Here is a 19964-nt window from a genome sequence, read left to right as displayed (position 1 = left end):
ACATCAATATTAAAAACAAAATAACTTGAATAAAGGATAAAACATTTTTTGGAGTAAATTACTGACTGTCGAAACCATCAAAGCATTGAAAACCAAAACCATTTTCAGTATTATTTGGCCTTTGCAATTCATGGTAATTTTAAGCAGTTTCCTTATTTGACATTTTTGGGTTGGGTCGCCATTGATACCTAGTATAAATCTGGGTCCTAAAGCTAAACCTGAGGACAGCAGAGCAAAGCCTCTAAAGAGCTGTCATAAAAAATTGCAATTAATGGTCACGCTGGATTATAAACACTTTATCTGCAGCCTTGCACATGTTGCATGGCAGGTTTTTAGAGTGCAGTTTTTAGACGTATTGTAAGATCCCACGCCTTTACACTGACAGAAATCTTGTGCCTGTTACTTAAAGTGGATTCTGTAAAATAGTTTTAAATAGATAGATTACGGTAAGAACTTTATTCATTTAAATATGTGGTATGTCATTTCTGTGCCCCTACTGGCACTTAATAGAACTGCAAAAATTACTTTCAAAATAATTGTTGTGACAATATTGCTGTCCAGAAATCTTACAAATACCTTATTTATAGTTGTGTTTGCACATAAAAGTTGAAATAAACCTTGTGCCGGTATTTTTTCGTATTCGTATTGTGATGTATATCCAAGAGAAATTATATTTTTTATGACGGGGCCTAATTTTGTCCTTCAGGGATTGGATCATTGGAAGTTTGAAGCCTGGTTATCGGACAGTCAGCAAAGTCCTGCCCTCATGCCGTGACATGTCATGCAGAAAATATATTGTTTAGAGAGGGAGGGAAATTAATGTTTTTGAGAAAAGATTATGAGGGCACGTGAATTAAAAAATGACACACACTGAAAAATCTATTGTAATAAACCCTGCAATATTACAGTAAAAATAATAATTGTCATTTTTAATTTCATGGTGACTTAAAACTATGATAAGAGAACAATTTCTTAAACTTTAAACTAGCAGTCCATTATTTTGACTTTATTTTTATGAAATAAATGTATTTTTCTTAAGCTGGAAGATTCCTGTAGACTAGTCTGATGTGAGGTTAACTCAAAGCGCACTACCTAGTGTGCCCCAATAGAGCGATGTTACTCTACAATATTTATATGTCGTGCTTTTTTCAACAAGAGCAACGTTGGATGCGTGTTATCTATAAGCCTTAGCGCGGTATGTGCCGAGAGCAATTTCATCTCCTCCTTCCAGGACTCACTTTCAAAGAGATCCAGAGCTTCTGAGCTCATTAAAGCTTAATCAGAATATCTATTTTCAGATCACTTGTAGCTCTGTCAGGAGGATTTCAACGAATAGAGGGCACTGTTTCTCTGCAGCCCCTTCGCCAAAATGAATATGCTGGAATTATCAGACCGTTTCGAATGCGCTTGACACGCCGACGGCTAATATCGGCTTCTTCTTTGGCTTAGTACGTATGTCATATCTCTTTGGTGATTTGTGTCACTTTCTAAATATTTGATAAAATAGTCTTATTTAAACTGGCGAGGGACCTGTAGAAGTTAATAGCACGTGTGGATGAAGGTTGCTGCGTACTTTCAAAATAGGACATAGACATGTGCAGTCTTGTGTTTTATGTGTGTGTATTTTAGATGTATGAATCTCTCAGATATTCTGGATGTTCCAGCACTGTTTTATCCCCTCTAATAAATAATGTTGAGGAAGGTGACGAAGAGTTCATAAAAGCAAAAAGATCTTGCACCAAATCCTGGTCGTAAAGTAAATTTTTGAGCTTCAGCCTCTGTTTCTGTCATCACAATACATTTACATTTAAAGGTCCAGTGTATGACATTTAGCGGCATCTAGTGGTGAGGTTGCAAATTGTGACCAACAGCTCACTCCACCCCTCCCTTCCAAAGCACTACGGTGGCTGATAGAGAACTAAGATGTCGTCACGTTTTCGCTTAATTTTTTTCTGATTAACACGTTACAATTTTTAACACAATTAACGCAGCATCCAATTATGTTGTCATTCTTCGTCTAGTGTTACATTATATATCACGCTCTCATTCATGTAAAGGCTTTTAAACCATTAAGCGATTTGCCTTTGACGCCTTCAATATAGATAGACAGCGCGGGGCCAAAAGGCCCCCGGTCTTCGCCGTCTCCCCGCCCGCGAGGGCGCGTCCGAGCCTCCCCGCACGGGTGCCGGTGATCCTTCACCTGCCGGTGCACGCTCGGCGCATCTCTACGCCAGGCAGGGGTGAAACGCTCCAAGGCCATACCTCCTTCGCGATTCCGCTTTTAGCTGTGGGATGCGGCGCAACGTGAGAGCGGTCCAGTCTGGTGTATACAGTCACGGGCTAAAGGCTGCGTCAGTGAATCTCTGTCAGAATCTGTCAGACTGCGCACCAGTATTAAGTTCTTTTTCGTGCTTGAATGAACAGAAACGCACAAGATTATGCCAGAAAGCCCGTTTTGTCTAGAATTTTCGTAAGCACAGATTTCAACGTGCTAAATAAAATCCTAAATGAATGCAAAGTGTTTTGAAAATGGGAAAGCCCAGATCTGCATAGAGCGGCAGCTCTTAAAGGGGACCGCATTCTTAAACCTGCTTCTGTGACTCCTGTCACTGATGTTAATCAAAGAAAAGAGGAAATCAATGTGTTTTGTAGCTTTAATTCTGTATTTAATTTAGAATTTAGGATTAAAGACTGTAAAGTGTTTGAGAACTTAGTTCAGTTTCTGTATATTTCCTACCTGTTAGACATGAGAGCTCTCAGTTATACTGTACTTCAATGTTAAATGGCTATAATTAATGTTCAAATAAAGAAAAAATAATCAATTTAATGGAGACCAGATCAGATCAGTTGCAGTACTAATTGCAGTACTAATATCAGAATGTTGACTTTCATTCATAAAATGATGTTGTTAAAGAAATCTGTTGTTTCTACTTTAATTTGGAGACTAAATGTGAAATTATTAGAATGTAAAAGTTTATTTAAAAACATTAATGTTATGTGTGATTAATCAGATTTTTTTTAATCGATTGATAGCACTAGTATTTACAAACTGCGCTCTGTAGAGCTGTTTGTCCGTTTAGGGCTACTGTAGAAACAACATGGTGAATTCCATGTAAGGGGACCCGCGGTGTATGTTGATAGAAATGGGTCATTCTAAGGTTATAAAAACATAACGCTTCATTGTGTAAGGTGTTTATACACCTCTGAAGACATAGTTATGTATATTATATTGCATTTCTGTCAATAGATCCTCCAAAAAATTACACACTGGACCTTTAAGCATTTAGTATGCTTTGATCCAAAGCAATGTACAAAAAAAAGATAAACAATGAAGTGATTTTTAACGGGATAGTGTGATAGAGCTACTTTCTTCTACAGAACACAAAAGAAGATATTTTGAAGAATGTTGGTACCCAAACAACATTGAAACACATTGACTTCCATTGTATGAACAAAAATGTGTTGTTCGTAACCTGGGTGAGTCAGACATTGGAAAGGTGATGTCAGCCATTCATACCATATGTAAATATCACACTGTCTATTGAGAGACATTGAGAATGTGTGTGTGAGTAACAATACTGTGAACACTCCCAGTCCTGAAGGCATAAAGCATCCCAGCCCAGTAATATTTCCAGTAAATGGGAATGCCTCCAATTTGCCGCTAAAGGGAAAACTGTTCCACAGTTACCCATCCCTGCGCTCATAATGATGTTAAGTTCAACACACATCTCTCTCTCTGTGGGCAATAATGTCAGATGGTGTTTGAATAACTATGCATATCCAGGCGCAGGCAATATTGCGGCTGTTCAGAAATAATGCTGGTTAGAGTGGTTACGGTCAGCTCTTTCTCGATTATTCTGTCTGTGGACTTCAAGTCATTATACTTTATGTGCAGTTTCTTGGGCTATTTTACCTAATCTGACCCTTATGATTGACTTCCGTTGGTGGAAACGAATGCTTTCAGTCAATAAAATATTTTGTTAAAACCAGTAAATTTATGTGTTGGCACGTTACCAGACAAAACAATGTACTGTATTCTTCCACTGACCTTGAAAACAGAGTCAAATAAATTCTATATAGTCTTTGAATACATTCGGCCTCAATAAAGCTTTTTAAATGAGACTCATGAGTCATTGTACAGCCTCATTTACATAAATGAAGACATGAGGAACAAAGGAAGCGGTTCACACAACAAGGAAAATGCTGCTATCTTTACAGCAAGGCAACAGAGGGAAATGTAATTCATGCAAATGAGGGAAACAGATAAAGCTCTCTTTTGTCTAGCAGTTCTATCTCTCATGGCTAAATTTATCTGCATCGCTAATATCAGGTTTTGGGACAATAGTATTTGGCATATTTTGTTTCCATCAAATGGTGTTAGAGAGCACAGACCTGCTGTTAGTAAAACAAGTGGATTAGCAGAAATGCTGACATTTTTAGGTGTTTATGATATAAGATTGTATGTATGCAACCTACACGTTTTGAAGCCAAGATCAAGCTACAGGACTGAAGGGATAGTTCACCCCAAAATGGAAATTCTTTCATAATTTATTCACCCCAAACCTGTATGACTTTCATTCTTCAGCAGAACACAAAAGAAGATATTTTGAAGAACGTCGGCCACCATATCATTGCCCCCATTGACGTCCGTTATATGGATGGACACAAAACCACTGAGACATTTGTCAAAATATCTTCTGTTGTGTTCCCCAGAAGAGTCGCATGCAAGTTGTAAACCACATGAGTAAGTGATAATATCTTTATTGTCAATGTCTATGGTGTGAATGGGCCTTAAGTCTTGGATTAATAAAAAGTCCCGAGATTTTAGCCAACGCCCAATGCTCACCAAGTGTTGCTGGTTAGGTGGTGTCCATGTTATGATTGATAAAGTTCAAACAATTTTGAAATCTGGATAACAGACTGTCATCCACTCCCGCCAGAATGTAATGAATGCAACTAGTTTGCTAATAGTTGTTTTGTATTGTTTTGGTTGTTCCTTGGTGTGCTCATGTTTAGTTTGAATGTAACCTATATCAGCATACACTCATCTTTCAGGACCCTGTGGGAAATCATAAACTTGCGATTCTGGAAGTCTCTTTTCAAATGCAAAATGGTCATCTGAACTTGGCTAAAGAGCCTTGGCAGCCAATTACAAAACTGGATCAATTTACATAAAGATAATTAATCCTCGGAACCACGTTTTTCATACACTAATATTTAGAGCTCCCATCATAGTTTTAATTGGTTTAAAACATCAAAGAGTTTTTAATAAGAGTTCATTAATTAGATGGAGATGGTCCTGTTACATTATGTGCTCTTGTCTCCCGGTTGAGCAGAAAATGAGTTCACTTTGGCTGTAGAACGCTAGACTAAAAGCTTTTGAAGAATTATTTTGAAGAAACCTGAACTTTATTGTCAATCATTTCAGTTGTGTCACCTGACTAATTTATTTTCCATTTTGTGTATTTCCAGCAGGGTCTAAGAAGAAAGATTGAAGCACAGTCTCCTGCTTACAATGCTAAGAATGGCCTCTCCTGTGGAGCACCGAGATCTGACTTCAAGCGCCCGCGCATGGAACCCAACTCTTTTCGACCTGGTTCTTGTGCTATGGTGTCAGGACAGACCCAAAGCTTGGTCAGGGATTCTGCCCGAGGTAACATGCTTGGAAGGAAGGACACCTTCATGATGCCTCATGGAATTGGCAGTGATATCTTTAACATAACTCTACGGGATATGAAGAAGGAGCCAACTGAAGTTCAGACGTGTGGTCAGTCATCAACGGATCCTTCTACCCTTACGTTTGACTTCAAAGATGAAGGAAGTGGACAGATCGATCCAGAGCTCCAGGACTTGTTTGATGAACTCACTAAGACAGTGCCATCACTTAATGATCTGGAACTGGAGAAGATGCTCAAGCAAGATGATGACTTTAGTCTGGATCTGGGTCGACCCAGTTCAGCTGGTCCAGTTCCTCCCTGCATTCATCTAGATAGGCCAATCAAGACGGAGTACTCACCGGATTTCAACCAGGCAGCTGGAGGATCTCCACAGCTTAGACCAGCCTCTGCCGGTCCTTCCTTTTCTATGGCCAACACAACGTTATCCACCTCATCCATAACTTCAAGTCAGATGAGTCATGGACAACCTTCTAGAGGACTTCCGGTATGGCCGGAGATGTCACATGCTGAGCAGCTAAAGCAAATGGCTGCTAACCAACAACAGCCCAACTTGCTTCACAACCATCAACAGGCTCAAGCGGGAGGTGTTAGGAACTGGTCTTCGGCCTTGGGTGTTCACCAAACCCCTACCTCTTTCAATCAGGAGATTTCCCAGCGGAGAATCAATGTTGGGAGTGCTGGTCAAGCTAAAGGCATGCCCAACTGCTTTCTCAAGCCCAATGGATACAACACCTCCCATAACCTTGACACAAAGGTTCTCAGCAACAAGACCTTGGCCCATTTCAGCCCTAAAGTACCACCATCCACCACAGCTCAACAGATGCCTCTTATGACTGTTCCACCAAACAAAGCAGTCATGCAGCAACCTCAGCCTTCGACAGCAGGTCAGGGCATGAGCTTTCAGAACTGCCAGCTGCCCATGCAGTCATCTACCTGCCTACAACCGAAACCCCACAGTCAAAGGCCTCCTCTTAACCAGCACGGTGCAGGAATCAGTTTTAAAATGGCACAGCAGAGACAGGTAGGACGCTGTGTTTTTCCTTTGAAATACAGAACAAGAAATAAAAGCATATACCTCATTTAGCATTTAGCATAATGTGTTCTTGCTACCTGACAAATTATGACTAAAATGGGTGTTTTGAGAAATCACACCAGTCTTTGTGATTTTGTTAAAAGGATAGTTCACCCCCTCAAAAAAATTCTGTCATTATTTATTCACACTTATGTTGTTCAAACCTTTTATATGACTCACGACTGTGGAACTCAAAAGAAGATATTTTGAGAAATGTCACAATAAATGGGGGCCAGTGTTATGTTGTTACCAACGTAACAAAATATGTTCTTTTGTGTTCTGCAGAAGAAAGGCATACAGATTTAAAATGACAGGAGCGTGAATAATAAAATAATTTTTAATTTGGGCAAATATTTATTTATCAGAAATAGGGATGCTCATATTGACCGTTTAACTGATTTAGATTTAAAAGGTATGTTTATTTTAAGTTTAATAATATTAATAATATTTTTTAATAATACGTTTTTAAATAACTATTAAATCGTAAATGTTTTTAGTTTTCTGTATGGTGAAAGAAAAACATGCTAAGCATTAACTCACGGAGCGTGCAGACGCATGCGACTAGGTGTAAATGCCCTCTGAAACGTTTTCGAGACCGATTCAAATCCGAGTCACTTGACGAAAGTCACTTGACGAAACTGGACACGTGTAATTCATTTGATTGTTCAGGCCACATTTGTCAGGGCTTTACTCCTCCAAACGGAGTGCCACTGCCAGCCTTGCTCCAGCTCAAGTTCTTTGTTTTAAATGTAGACACGGGACAATCGCGCTCACAATGCGCTGTGACATTCTCTGTCTTCCCGGCGTATCTACGGCTCACCAAAGCTAATAGCGGAGCTACTGCAAGGGAATTTCGGTGCTAGCCATCCATTTATCCTTTACATAAACTTATCTCATGGATGCTTAGCATCGGCTGCATGTGCGCTTTGGAAAGGAGAAGAAAACGGCGTGACCGGTGGTTTCCCTGCCTTCTTTTAGACGTGACATAAAAATACGAATGTGAAATATGAATAAGTAAAAAATAATGTTTGTATTTTGGGTGGTATAACAGATCGGATGTAGCTATATATGTTTAGCTAAGACAGGCTGGTGGAAAGCAAATGTGACACGCTTCCCGAGGCGATTTCTCTACATTCCCGGGACATCCGTGCCATCTGAAAGGGTGTTATCTGCCGCGGGTCTAATTGTCAACAAGCTCCAGACTGTCACCACAACACGTAAACATGTTACTTTATTAAATAAAAACTACAAGCTTTGGATTGAGGTAGGCCTGCTATTTTTATTTGATGAAAAAACTTTCTGACGGATGTAAACTTTGCCGGTTTTTGCCGGACTCTATCATCAGGTGTTTAGAAAATAAACAGATGATTCAATATATTGGTAATAAATACATTCTCTGAGCAATTTATATTTCAGGTTATGACTGGAAATGTCCCATCCATAACGCTGGAATGGCCCAGCTCTGTTCTGTTCTGTTCTGTTGTGCTTTATCTAACGCAAGAACCCTTATTATGAAAAGAACTCTTATTATGAAATTTACATATTGGTCAGTGAGCATGATTCATTTCATAGAATTAAACTATTTTAACACTGTAAATTGACATGCGACCTATAATTTATCCATCTGCCTCATGTCGGGAAAATCTGCAAGTATGCTAAAAATTTATTGAAGATATTTTTAAATAATTCGCTTTGCAATATGTCCTGTATAAAACTGTCACATTTATGCTTTGCAGAGTTAGTTGTTTTTGACCCAATAGAGTTGTGATATCAACTCCACCTGTCAGCCAGTTACATTAGCCATTCTGTCTGCCAACTGCTCAAAACCCATAAAAGAAAAAAAACAGGCCTACGGCAGAACGTAGCGTGTGATACCATTACGGAAAGAAAATATATTTCCTAATATATGAATTAAAAATATATTAAATGACATAATGGTATATTAGACAATATACAGAATAATATATTGTGTAAATATATTACAATATATTGAATAAGGGAATTGCTGCTTTTCATATATTGAAAAATATATGAAAATATATTTACTTATGTCACAATATATGTAATTTTATAATCAGTAATATACTTTATAGTACATTGATGTACACATGATAAGATATGGTACTGGATGTGTAAAAATATATTGATCATAATATATTTACTCATGCCATACACACACACATACAGTATATGGAAATATATATTTCTTATGTAACGTTTACAATATACATGTTTCATATTTTAAAACATAGCTAGTTTACAATAGCATAAGCACACCTGCTCATACTCAAGCACTTAGGGAACAATTACTGCACTGAAAAGCGCACAGCCATTACTTTTTAAATAAAGTAATATATAATCTTAGTGATATTTGGCCAATGGTTATCCTAACCACAGGCTCTACTCTTCAACACCATGGTAACCCCACAAATTTTGACATACTAGAAACTAGGGCTGTGTATTGGCAAGTGCCTCCCGATACGATACATATCACGATAGATGGGTCACGATACAATATATTGCTATGTATTTCGATACGATACACATTTGCGATATATTGCAATACTTTAAATAGAAAATGTAAAAAGTAGAGCTAGAAATACAACATGCTGTGCACCACCTGGTGTTTTCTGTAAGGATAAGTGTAAAAACATCCCTTACCTCTGCAGAGTGGCCATGATGTGTGATGCATGGACCTTTAGATCAGAGGTTTGGGTTCTCAAACTGTGGATTGCGCCCCTCGAGTGGGTAGCACAAGGGAATAAGGTGGCTCACGCAAGTCACTTGGCTGTTGTGGTGCATTACAGTTAAAACAATGAACATGGGCAGAATAAAACCCCTGGTTCATCCGTGCTGTAAATGTGCTGGTGTCACATCCGTGAAAGCACAATAAATGTCATTGTTACTTTTCTTAATAAACTTTTTGTCTAATGCACTGCAGTAGCCAAGTGACTTGTGTCATGACTTGCGAAGCCTACAAACAGCATTATTTTATAGAACTCATTACTCCATGACTTATTTTGAAAACCAAAGCACACCCACACATCAGCTCTGAGAGCTCGAAGCGTTCTTATAGTTTTCGCCATGCTCACTTCCACTTACTTTTGGCCGTATGTATACATGATTTAAAAAAATATATATCGATAGTAGAGGTATCACTATCGATACACTATCGGAAAAAAAAAATATTGCGATAGTTAGATGTATTGATATTTTTGCACAGCCCTGCTAGAAACCCTTCTAAATTTCAAAGTAATACAGTACAACATTAAACATTAACAGATCTCCCCCTATATTAATATTCAGCAAAAAGACACGAAAAATAACACCTACATTTAAACATTTTTACTCTCCTTTAGAAGTCAGAAGCAAAGCATGCTGGGAACTAGAAATCTGCTTTAACTCATTCTGTGAATGTGTCCATATACTGTATGTGTATAATATACAATCACATTTATATGGGAACATCTATGTGCATACTCAATAAAAGATCAAATGTGATGAATATTAGATTCATTTTTGTCTTCGTTTCTAAATATATTTGTATGTTCAATATATAGCCATATATTGTCAATGCATATATTGCTTTACATTGAAAAATATTAGCACCAGCTTCCAATATATGGAAATGTATTATGTAATATATCACATTTTGCAGTATATTCCCATATATTTTTGTTCCGTAAGGGTTGTAGAGTGCCATGAATATGTATATCCAAGGCTCCTCAAAGCTCTTCGTCGGTAGCCCAACTTGCTGTAGCATGGTGGATTAACATGCAAAACTTCGAATTTCTCCGGCTGTCACAGTCGCTTGCCGTCACGGCATAGATGCGCACAGTGGGATTTGCTAATTGGAGGTTGTTAGCCGCTAGGGACAAGTTGTGGAAAATGACAGTAATCTGCTTAGCCCAGCGCCGGAGGTTGAAGCTCTGATTTGTTATGATTGGGGAGCTTTAGAACATCCTCCTTTTCGGTTTCGTACAAACAGTATCTCTCGACTCTCTTTTTGAGAAACGATAACAGGAGCCACACAAGATGAGTCGCTCATACTCGATTCAGAGCAGACGAGAGGGAGGAGAGGGTGACACAGGAAGACACGGGCTTGATTTTCACACAAAGATGTTGTTCGATCACATAGTTAGTACACAAACATAGTTCTCGTTCACAATCCATTTGAAGGACTTCCTGTGTTTAGATTTTGCACAACGTTCATTCTCACTTTTAACACATTGCAGGAAAATGTTGTTCTTTTATGAAACTTCAGTGCAGATACATAACAAATGTTGGGAAGTGCTACAGTCAACAAAACAAGTAATACATGCACACAAAATAAACAACAAGAAGGATATGTCTATCAACTAGAAGCACACTGAGCAGCTAAATAAATACACTCTAAAAAAAAAGCTGTCGGGTTAAATAAACAGAAAATTGCTTATATTTAACACAAGAATGGACTAAAACAACCCAGCATTTTGGGTTGAAACAACCCAATGGTTGGGATCGTCCTGCTGGGTTTTCACATTTTTTTGCCACATCACAAATCAGGTTTTGTGAAGTTTTGTAAAGTCATGTTCAGATGTTCAGTAGTTTTGAGAAGTCTCAGATGTGTGTTCAGTCTGTCGTTTTTACAGTCACAGATGTTTCGGTGTCTGTAGCTTTCTAAAGTCACAGAAGTGTTTAGTCTCTGTAGTTCTGACAAATTAATCTAAGTACATGTCATGATTCTGCCCTCTCTTGTCACGCTTTTTGAGCCTTGAGGCAGAATCATGACAGACCCACGTGTTTCATGTGGAGAGAGGTATTTTTGTCCCTTATGGCTTGCCATACACTCTCTCCGGTCTCGTTTCTGTTCCCTCCCTCTCGTCTCCTCGTTATTGCTCGTTTATTGTTTCATGCCCCACAGCTGTCCCCCTCTTGATTTGATCCCTTTATAATGCCCTTGTGTTTTCTGTCCTGTGCTGGTTCATTTTGATTCGTGTGGTGTAGTTCCTGTGTCTTGTTCAGTTTAGTCTAGTTTAGTTATTTGTAATTTAATTCAAGTGTTGTCTTAGTCTTGTCTAGTGTAGTTAGTCGGTGTTCCTGTTTATATGTCGTGTTTATATCTTTGTTATTTTACCCCCTCGTGGGCTTTTGTTTTGTTTTATATTAAACGTCTTGTTAACCCCTTACCCGCTGTCTGCACCTGGGTCCTCTGTCCTTGTGTCTCACCACGTATCGAGACGGTACAACAACAATCCAAGCTTTATATTTCTGCTTTAAACCATGAAAAAAATGCATGATCCAAATGACTTTCATTGTCAAGTGCCTTACTGTAACTGTGTTCGCAAGACATTCCTTAATGAGAACAAGGACTTCAAGGACCTTCATAATACTAGCGTATTTTGCCATCCATTAGTAATTTAGGTGGTCCGTTATTTCATGAAAAACAGTCGAAGTGACACGATTCTGTGTTTGACATTTGTGAAAAACGGTTGTGATTGCAGAGATAATGCAGCGTTGATGGGGTTAAGTGTCCTGCAATAATGTCTCTTCCTACAGGGAGAAGAATAAGCAATGGAAAGTCTTCCCACGCTAAACTGAATTAGTAATGCCATGGAAATAAAGGTTCCTAAATGGTGCTTTTATTCAAGCAGATACTCTCACTAGATGAGGTGCACGAGATATGTAAACAACAGATCAGAATGTTGAGTCTTATTTGCTCGGAGTAAAGCTATCGTATGTGATATCAGGGACTTCCATAACAGTTGTGTGAAGTTCTTTCTGTTGCCTGTGGAAAAGCTAAGTACACCATTCACTACCAGAAAGTGTAAAAAATATAGCATAATTCTTACAGCGTAATATATAACACTGAGAGACTTCAAAACGCCCCAAAAACGTCATGCGCTGTTTGAGATTTTCTGATTTTATACCGACTAGTGAGAACCTGGAGAAGCGATTACCGTATTTCTGGCTCTAGTCTGTTTTACTGTGAGTCTGAAATATGTAATGCACTAATGCACTAAATAAGCTGACAGTAGAATAGCTATTACCCAATATCAGCAATAAAAACTGCTGATTTAGTCAGAACATATAGATTCATTTATTGCTGTGTGTTTCTTTGTAGATCAAACAGAAAGGAGAAGTAGGACTTGAATTTTGCTGTGGTGTTGTAGGTAGTTGCTGGTTTATATTCTGGTCCCTGGATACATCTTTCAACGTCAATTTTTTACCCAAAGGATAAAGGTTTGGCTAGTTTGCATGGCCCAGATAGTTCCTGCTCTTTCTCTTCTGGCCGTCATTCGAAGACTCTTTTCTACAATATAGCCATTTTTTGTATAGAACATATTTAAAAATAACACGTTTTCCCAGTGACTGATTTATTTATTTGATATTTCTTATGAGTTTTTCTTCACACTAAAGTAGTAGCCTACAGTATACTAAAGAGAGAAATTCTTTACGCCATTTTCCTGTGGCTTTGGACTTTAGTCGTGACATTTCTGGCTCAGGTGGCTCAGCACCTCAGAATTTTAATTTTGTGTTAGACACCAAATGTGATAAATGGCTACAAAAGAGTATATTTGTTTCATGTATTATGTATAGGTTAAATTATCTTCCTAAAAGGTGAACGTGTGCTTAACAAATTTATAAGACCACTACCCAATTTAAGATTTGTGCCACACATGCCCTTAGCTAACAGTATTGGCGATTATCAATTTTTTTTAATATATATTTCTGTAATGGTTTATCCAGCACTTGAGCTCTTGAGTTACAGTAGTATTTCTAATGCTCAAATATAATTATTGAATCAGGAATTTTCTAATTTACTGTTTTACAGGATAAGCAGAAAAATAGTGAAGTACATTATTATTTTCTTTCAGATGCCCAATTGCAGTTATTTACTTATTGCTTAACAGAAAAGTAAGTTTTAATGGTTAGTCTTGATTAATTTTTGACTTCTGAATTTTAATGTGGGTATACTAAAATTTGGGTATAAAAACAATAAAGACTGTTTAGTTGTTTCAGTTTGTTATTTGCCTAATAAACGACAATGACATTTTTAGTTTTAATTGAGTTTTGAGAAATCCCTCAAGTCTTCTCTTTATTATGACAGGTGGTCTAATAAATGTGTTAAGCACTTTATATTGGTATAGTAAATAGATATCGTTCATGCCTTGTTTCGATCTGGTTATTCTTCGTTCAAATTCTTAAAGGAACAGTTCACCCAAAAAATGAACATTCCGTCATCATTTACTCACCCTCAAGTTGTTCCAAGCCTGTATAAATTTCTTTGTTCAGATGAACACAGAGAAAGATATTTGGAAGAATGCTTGTAACCAAACAGTTCTGGGGCACTATTGACTACTATGGTAGGAAAAAATCTATGGTAGTCGTTTAGTTTCCCACATTTTTTAAAATGTCTTCAATTGTGTTATACTGTACATTACAAAGAAATACAGGCTGAGGAAATGATGACAGAATTTTCATTTTTGGGTGAACTGTACTTGTAACCCAAAGTAACAGCATCTCAGAGACCAACTTTGTATTTTGGATTATAGTTTTAATCATATAGACATTATCATAGTTTTAATCATTATGCATGTATTTCATCTTGCAGTGCTGTTCTTATCTGCACGGCAGCTTTTATACATAAAGTTTACAAATGCGAGCGAGTTTCATGTTTTTGGGTGGGGTGGTGTGCCAGGTTGTTGTAGCTGCACTACGAGTGGAACGCATGTTTCCTGGGAAAACCATCCGAGGCCGAGTCCAGATGCCGAGCCGCTCCCAAGGGAGGGTGTCCTGCCTCCAGTCGACAGGAAATGCAGTGAGAGAGCAGCGGGGCCTGGAGTTCTGTCATCTGCTTGTAATGCTGGTGGAATGGGAACTTAAATCACATCTCTCCTTTATGGACTGCGCGGACACATGTGGTATTCATTTAACGATGCACTGGTGAAGAACGAGAAGGAAAGGAGCGATGGAAAACCGCTTTATGACACATCAGGATCACAAAGACTGGATTACAGAGACAGCCATACTAACGAGACTCTCGCTCCCCCACATAACAAAGGCTTTGACTGAGGCAGACCATTTCACTGAAATGTGAACACGATCTGGCGTTGTGGTCACAACTTATGAGAATGGTCTGAATTTCTCACGGTATTTCCTGATGGAGGGAGTTCGAATGTAATGAATAGTCCTGAATAGAAGTAAATGATCCTTTTTCCAATATTGCCCTGTAAAAAATAACATGTCTGAAACGTAACGAGGCTTGATGTTATGGAAATAACTGGTGTTTGGAAGGCAGAAATCACTTTAACTTTCGCTCACTAGATGCTTGATAAAACGTCAGTAAACTTTTACTAAAAGAGATAGTTCACCCAAAAAAGATTTTTTTTTCATCGTTTTACTCTACCTCGTGTCCAAATCAGTGTGAGTTTCTTCTACAAAACGCAGAAGAAAATATTTTGAAGAATGTTGGTAACCAAATAACATTGACTTCCATTGAATGTACATATATAGTATAATATATACAAGTTTTGGATGATATGAGGGTGAATAAATGATGACGGAATTGTTATTTTTGGGCGAACCCTCGCTTTAAATTAATTAAAAAATCATTTAAAAACGTACATGGATTGAGATTTCTTTGGGCCAGCAACATTCTTGTAGCTGTACAGAACACCCTAGCAATCTCATAGCAACCTTCTCGCAGCCACCGACAACCCCTTAGCAACTGCATAGCAACGCTCATGCAACTACACAGAACACTCTAACAATTGTATAGAAACACATAACCCTACCAACTGCATAGCAACGCTTTTGGGGCCACTAAAACACCCTAGCAACTGCATAGCAACGTTTTTGGGGCCACTAAAACACCGTAGCAACTGCATAGAAACGTTCCTGCAGCCATCCAGAACACCATAGCAGCTGCCTAGAAAAGCTCATAAAATCCTTCAGAACAACCTAGCAACACATAATACCCTAGCAACGGCATAGACATACACTAAAAACACTAGAACTAACTGTTTTGCATGGGCACGCAAAACACACTTTCTTGTTAATTAATATATTCATCTTAGTTTTCATCTTACCATGAACCATGAATCCGAGCTCGGGACAGAATAACTCAAAGCTCACTCATTTATTATCAGACCCCCCACAGGTGATTTATCGGACACTCCATTTTAAGGACTGTCAGTGTCTCTTTAGAGAGTTTTCACTCTGAATAGTGTCCATCACTGTGTTGCATACTTTCATATTCTTCCTTCTCTGTGGTCTACCAAACCATAGAATTCCTCCCATGACCGAAGATTCTCTGTCAGTGTTTTTATTTCGGGACATCTCGAGCGAAGACAGAGCTCCGAGACATCTGTTCACAACTGAATAGTCTGGCATAGCGCGGTGGATCTCCAGTAAAGTCTTTCTTGCCCTGGGAAATGTTTGGTCAACACTGTGATTGACACTGTATTCACATCGTGTGTTGGGCTGCTCAGGCTGACGTGATCTCAACCGGTTTGTTGAGGACAGAAGCTTTTACACCCTCTTGTAAAATAGGAAAGGTTTATTAGGTTTCTCGGGTTCAGGCTTGTTTATACGTTTTGTATAAAAAACATTTGAAATGTATTTTCTTAAACATTCATTATTTTTTATTACAGTAATCGTTTTGTGTTTCTCATTTAAACCTTTAGAGTATATATGATACCCTTTTAACACCTGTCTAAGAGGTGCCTAATAAAAATGAAAGCGCTTTTTTCCCCCGCATTGTTAGTGTCATCACCACATGAAACTGCAAAAATAATCAACAATTGTTTTCTAACTCCATCCATCTGCCATTGGTCAGTAAAACAAATAGCCCACCCCATACTCGCGCCAATGTTGCTGTCTCACGGGGCGGTCACACTAGACTTTTTGTTCCATTGACTTCCATTCATACGCATGTGAATGCGGCAGAATGGAAATGAAGCTTCAAATTCAAATTCCGCACTTCGCTGCGTTCCAAAGTTCAAGTTTGGTGAACTCTGACCTTTGAATTCGTATCACGTGATGACGTGAACAATACAGAAGATCGATACGCCTCGGCCTGACCTCAGTTGAAGGAAATGCTAATATCACACAATCCAATTCTGCGCAAAAAAAGCTTTAAAATAACGTTACTTGATGTAGATCTAGAAGTTAAGGTAGTCGGAATAACAATTACAAATCTTTGGTTTTATGACTTTCGGCGCTGGGCAAATGAGAGAAATGAGGATGGCAGCTGCTCATTGGCAGGGCACTTAGTATGCAGAGCAGATGAACAGTGTAATATAGAAAAACATGGGTGATTAGATCCTTGTGAAGCCAAAGAAACAAATTGTTATTGCATTACAAAAGAGAGAAGTTGAAACATAACTGAGAACACTATCAAGTCTACCAAATTATAAAAGAGCAACTATTGCACATTGCCCTAAGTAACAGTGCATTTTGGCAAAGTACAGAAAAACAGGATAAGTATGCCTATGAGATTATCTGTTATTGCATGCCTCTACCCTGTGGCTGAAGAAATCTGTCCTTTGCAGGCAGCAACTGGGTTGCGCCCCATAGGATGAGTCGTTTGAGATCTGCTGGCCTTATGGCTATCAGTCATACAGTAAACCCTTCACTGCTATTGCAGGCAAAAAAGTCTCCCACTGACATCTTATCCATGACCAGAGTATCTCTGAAACTCACATGCCGGCATTAAATGTGATTTAAGACACAAAACTGTTTACACTTGCATTTAGTTCGCAAGCCTGCTTTGTAGAGCAAGCATTTATTTACAGCCTGTGTGTCAGCCTGTATTAAAATGACAGGATGTTATGAGAATATTTCACTAATTTCTAGTCTCTTGGCACCATTATAACCCCATTATGGATGTAACCATGGACATGTTTTCTCCGAGTGATAGAACAGTGTGGGAAAGGCTATGGAAAATCCCTATCACCACACACACAGGAAGTAGCGTGATCGTGTTCTATGTAACATCAGATGCACCCTAAACAAAGTGTGCCCTCTAGTGGACTACTCGTCCAATCACATCTTTCTCTTGAATGCAGTAGGCAGTTTGAATGTGATTTATAATCTCTGTGCTTTTTATTTGTAGGGTATTTCACTGGGCCCTCGTTTACCAGCGGCTGGACGTCCTGTTGATATAACAGCGCAGACCCCACAGCAGAGAGGGTCAGTTCTCAGTTCTCAGCAGAAGAACCCAGGCCAGGACCAGAACATTCAGAGACAACTGAGCCAACAGCACAGCATTGCTGATACAGTGAGTGCAACCATTGTCTTTAATCGAATTTAAATGATTAATAATACAGGGAAACTGGGGCTAGTTATCGCACATTTTTTTAAATCTTTTTTTATCAGTTTGTGTATAGGCACATATCTTGAGAAGAGCTATTGAACTTTTTAATGGTCATATGGTGGACATACTGTCATACTATTTTCTGAAACTAAATTCAGTGTAGTGTAATATAATGCAGTATAAGGAAGAACATATCTGTATTTTAAATATACAGCAATGATGTGAATGAATGTACTGTTTATAGGTATGTGTTTAGGTAAAATTAAAAAAAAAATTCATTCTGTGAACTACTAACAATATTTCTCCCACATTTAAAAAAATATTGTTTCTATTTGCATTTATTTGCCGAAAAATGAAAACTGGAGAAACAGGTGAAAATAGCAGAAAAGATGCTCTGTATTTTTTCAGACCTCAAATACTGCACAGAAAACAAGTGCATATTCACTTTAAAGGAAAACATCAGTAATATTTCTACATGCATTTAGAAAAAAAACGATTGTTTTATGTGACAACCTGGATTTTTATCACAGTTTTCATGTGTCTTGTCATGCTGTCAGGCTTTCACATTACTGTTGGATGACTTTGTCGCTCCTGAGGATTTAATTTGGTTGAAATTCAACAGACACTGGACTGAAATGGGCACAATACATCTAGAAATGCTGAATACATGAAAATTTGGAATGGTCTCCTATTTTTTTCCACAGCTGTGCCATAAAGTCATTTCTCACAGAAACTGCAATTCATAAAGGACTATGCCTTGGCTAAATTAGGACATATAAGTCGTTTTTACAAACATGCATTACAAAAAATCATTACATGTGTGCATTTTGAGACAAAACAATGACACTGATATGTCAGTGCAAGCTGTTTTCGGTTTAGTCAGCTCTAGCATTTATTTTAGTCTAGAACTAGTCTTAAGCCTTATACAGGAAACCACCCCAAAGTGCATTTTATTTATTTTTAATGTAAACACACTATCACACTATTTATACTACAAAATGCAAAATGGCGAAGAATAGTGCATACTTTGGGACGCATCTTAAAGCGATAGTTCATCCTAGAATTAAATTGTTTTGTATACTCACCCTAAGGCCATCCGAGATTTGGCGACATTTTTCTCTAGAGTAGAACAATAATTTGTTTAGGTAAATCCGCAGCCGTCTGTGCTTCATATAACGGATGTAAATGGGATCCTAAAAAGTTCTCAAAAGCACATATATCCAACACAAGTGTGATCCACGCGGCTCCTGGTGACATATTGACATTTGAAGCGAATCGATCGCGAAGCGAAGCACAAAGGGCTGCGGATTTACCTTAAAATCTTCTTTATTGTTCAAGAAAAAATAACACCTACATCTCGGATGGTCCTAGGGTGAGGAATTAAATAACTCATTTGAATTCTAGGATGAACTATCGCTTTAACTCTTGCATTTGTGTCAACTAGCCCCAGCCTTCCGTACGGCGGTCTATGAATGGATTTTGACTTCTTGATCAGTACTAACATTTACGTATTTATTTATTTGACTAAATTATGTTCTTTTGCTGTAAATGTTTCAGGAGAAACTGAGCACCCAGGATCAATTTAGTCGTCACCTTACAAGACCTCCACCAGACTACAAACAACCATGCAATGGAGTGGTAACACAACAGCCAGGTTTATACTCAGGTGTGGATTGTATTTTCAGTTTCATATAAACTAGAAATGAAATACAATTAATGAATCATTACAAGTAAAGGATGGTCCAACTCTTTATGAGTCTTGATACCCTAGTAAAAAAGCAATACATTTAAAATAGATTTCTTTCATACAAAGGATAGTTTAAATCTAATAACATATTTACTGATAAATCGCTTAAGACTTACTGATATAAATTATATATCTTTAATTGGACCTCAGCACAGTGCATTAAGTACC

The 19964-nt window shown here is 38.1% G+C and overlaps 1 protein-coding gene across 1 annotated transcript in view; it reads left to right on the top strand.

Annotated features, from left to right (window-relative positions):
• Positions 1–19964, top strand: part of zmp:0000001236 (mastermind-like protein 2) — a 54429-nt gene that overhangs the window by 32477 nt on the left and 1988 nt on the right. Inside the window, exons 2-4 of the mRNA XM_057351010.1 lie at positions 5473–6699; positions 17849–18013; positions 19607–19715. Coding sequence (XP_057206993.1) covers positions 5473–6699; positions 17849–18013; positions 19607–19715 — 1501 coding nt within the window. The remainder of the gene's footprint in view (positions 1–5472; positions 6700–17848; positions 18014–19606; positions 19716–19964) is intronic.

This window comes from Triplophysa rosa, linkage group LG14 (genome assembly GCF_024868665.1).
Source record: "Triplophysa rosa linkage group LG14, Trosa_1v2, whole genome shotgun sequence".
NCBI classification, from domain to species: domain Eukaryota; kingdom Metazoa; phylum Chordata; class Actinopteri; order Cypriniformes; family Nemacheilidae; genus Triplophysa; species Triplophysa rosa.
Note: the sequence above shows the minus strand (reverse complement) of the source record. Positions and strands in the feature narration are given on the sequence as shown.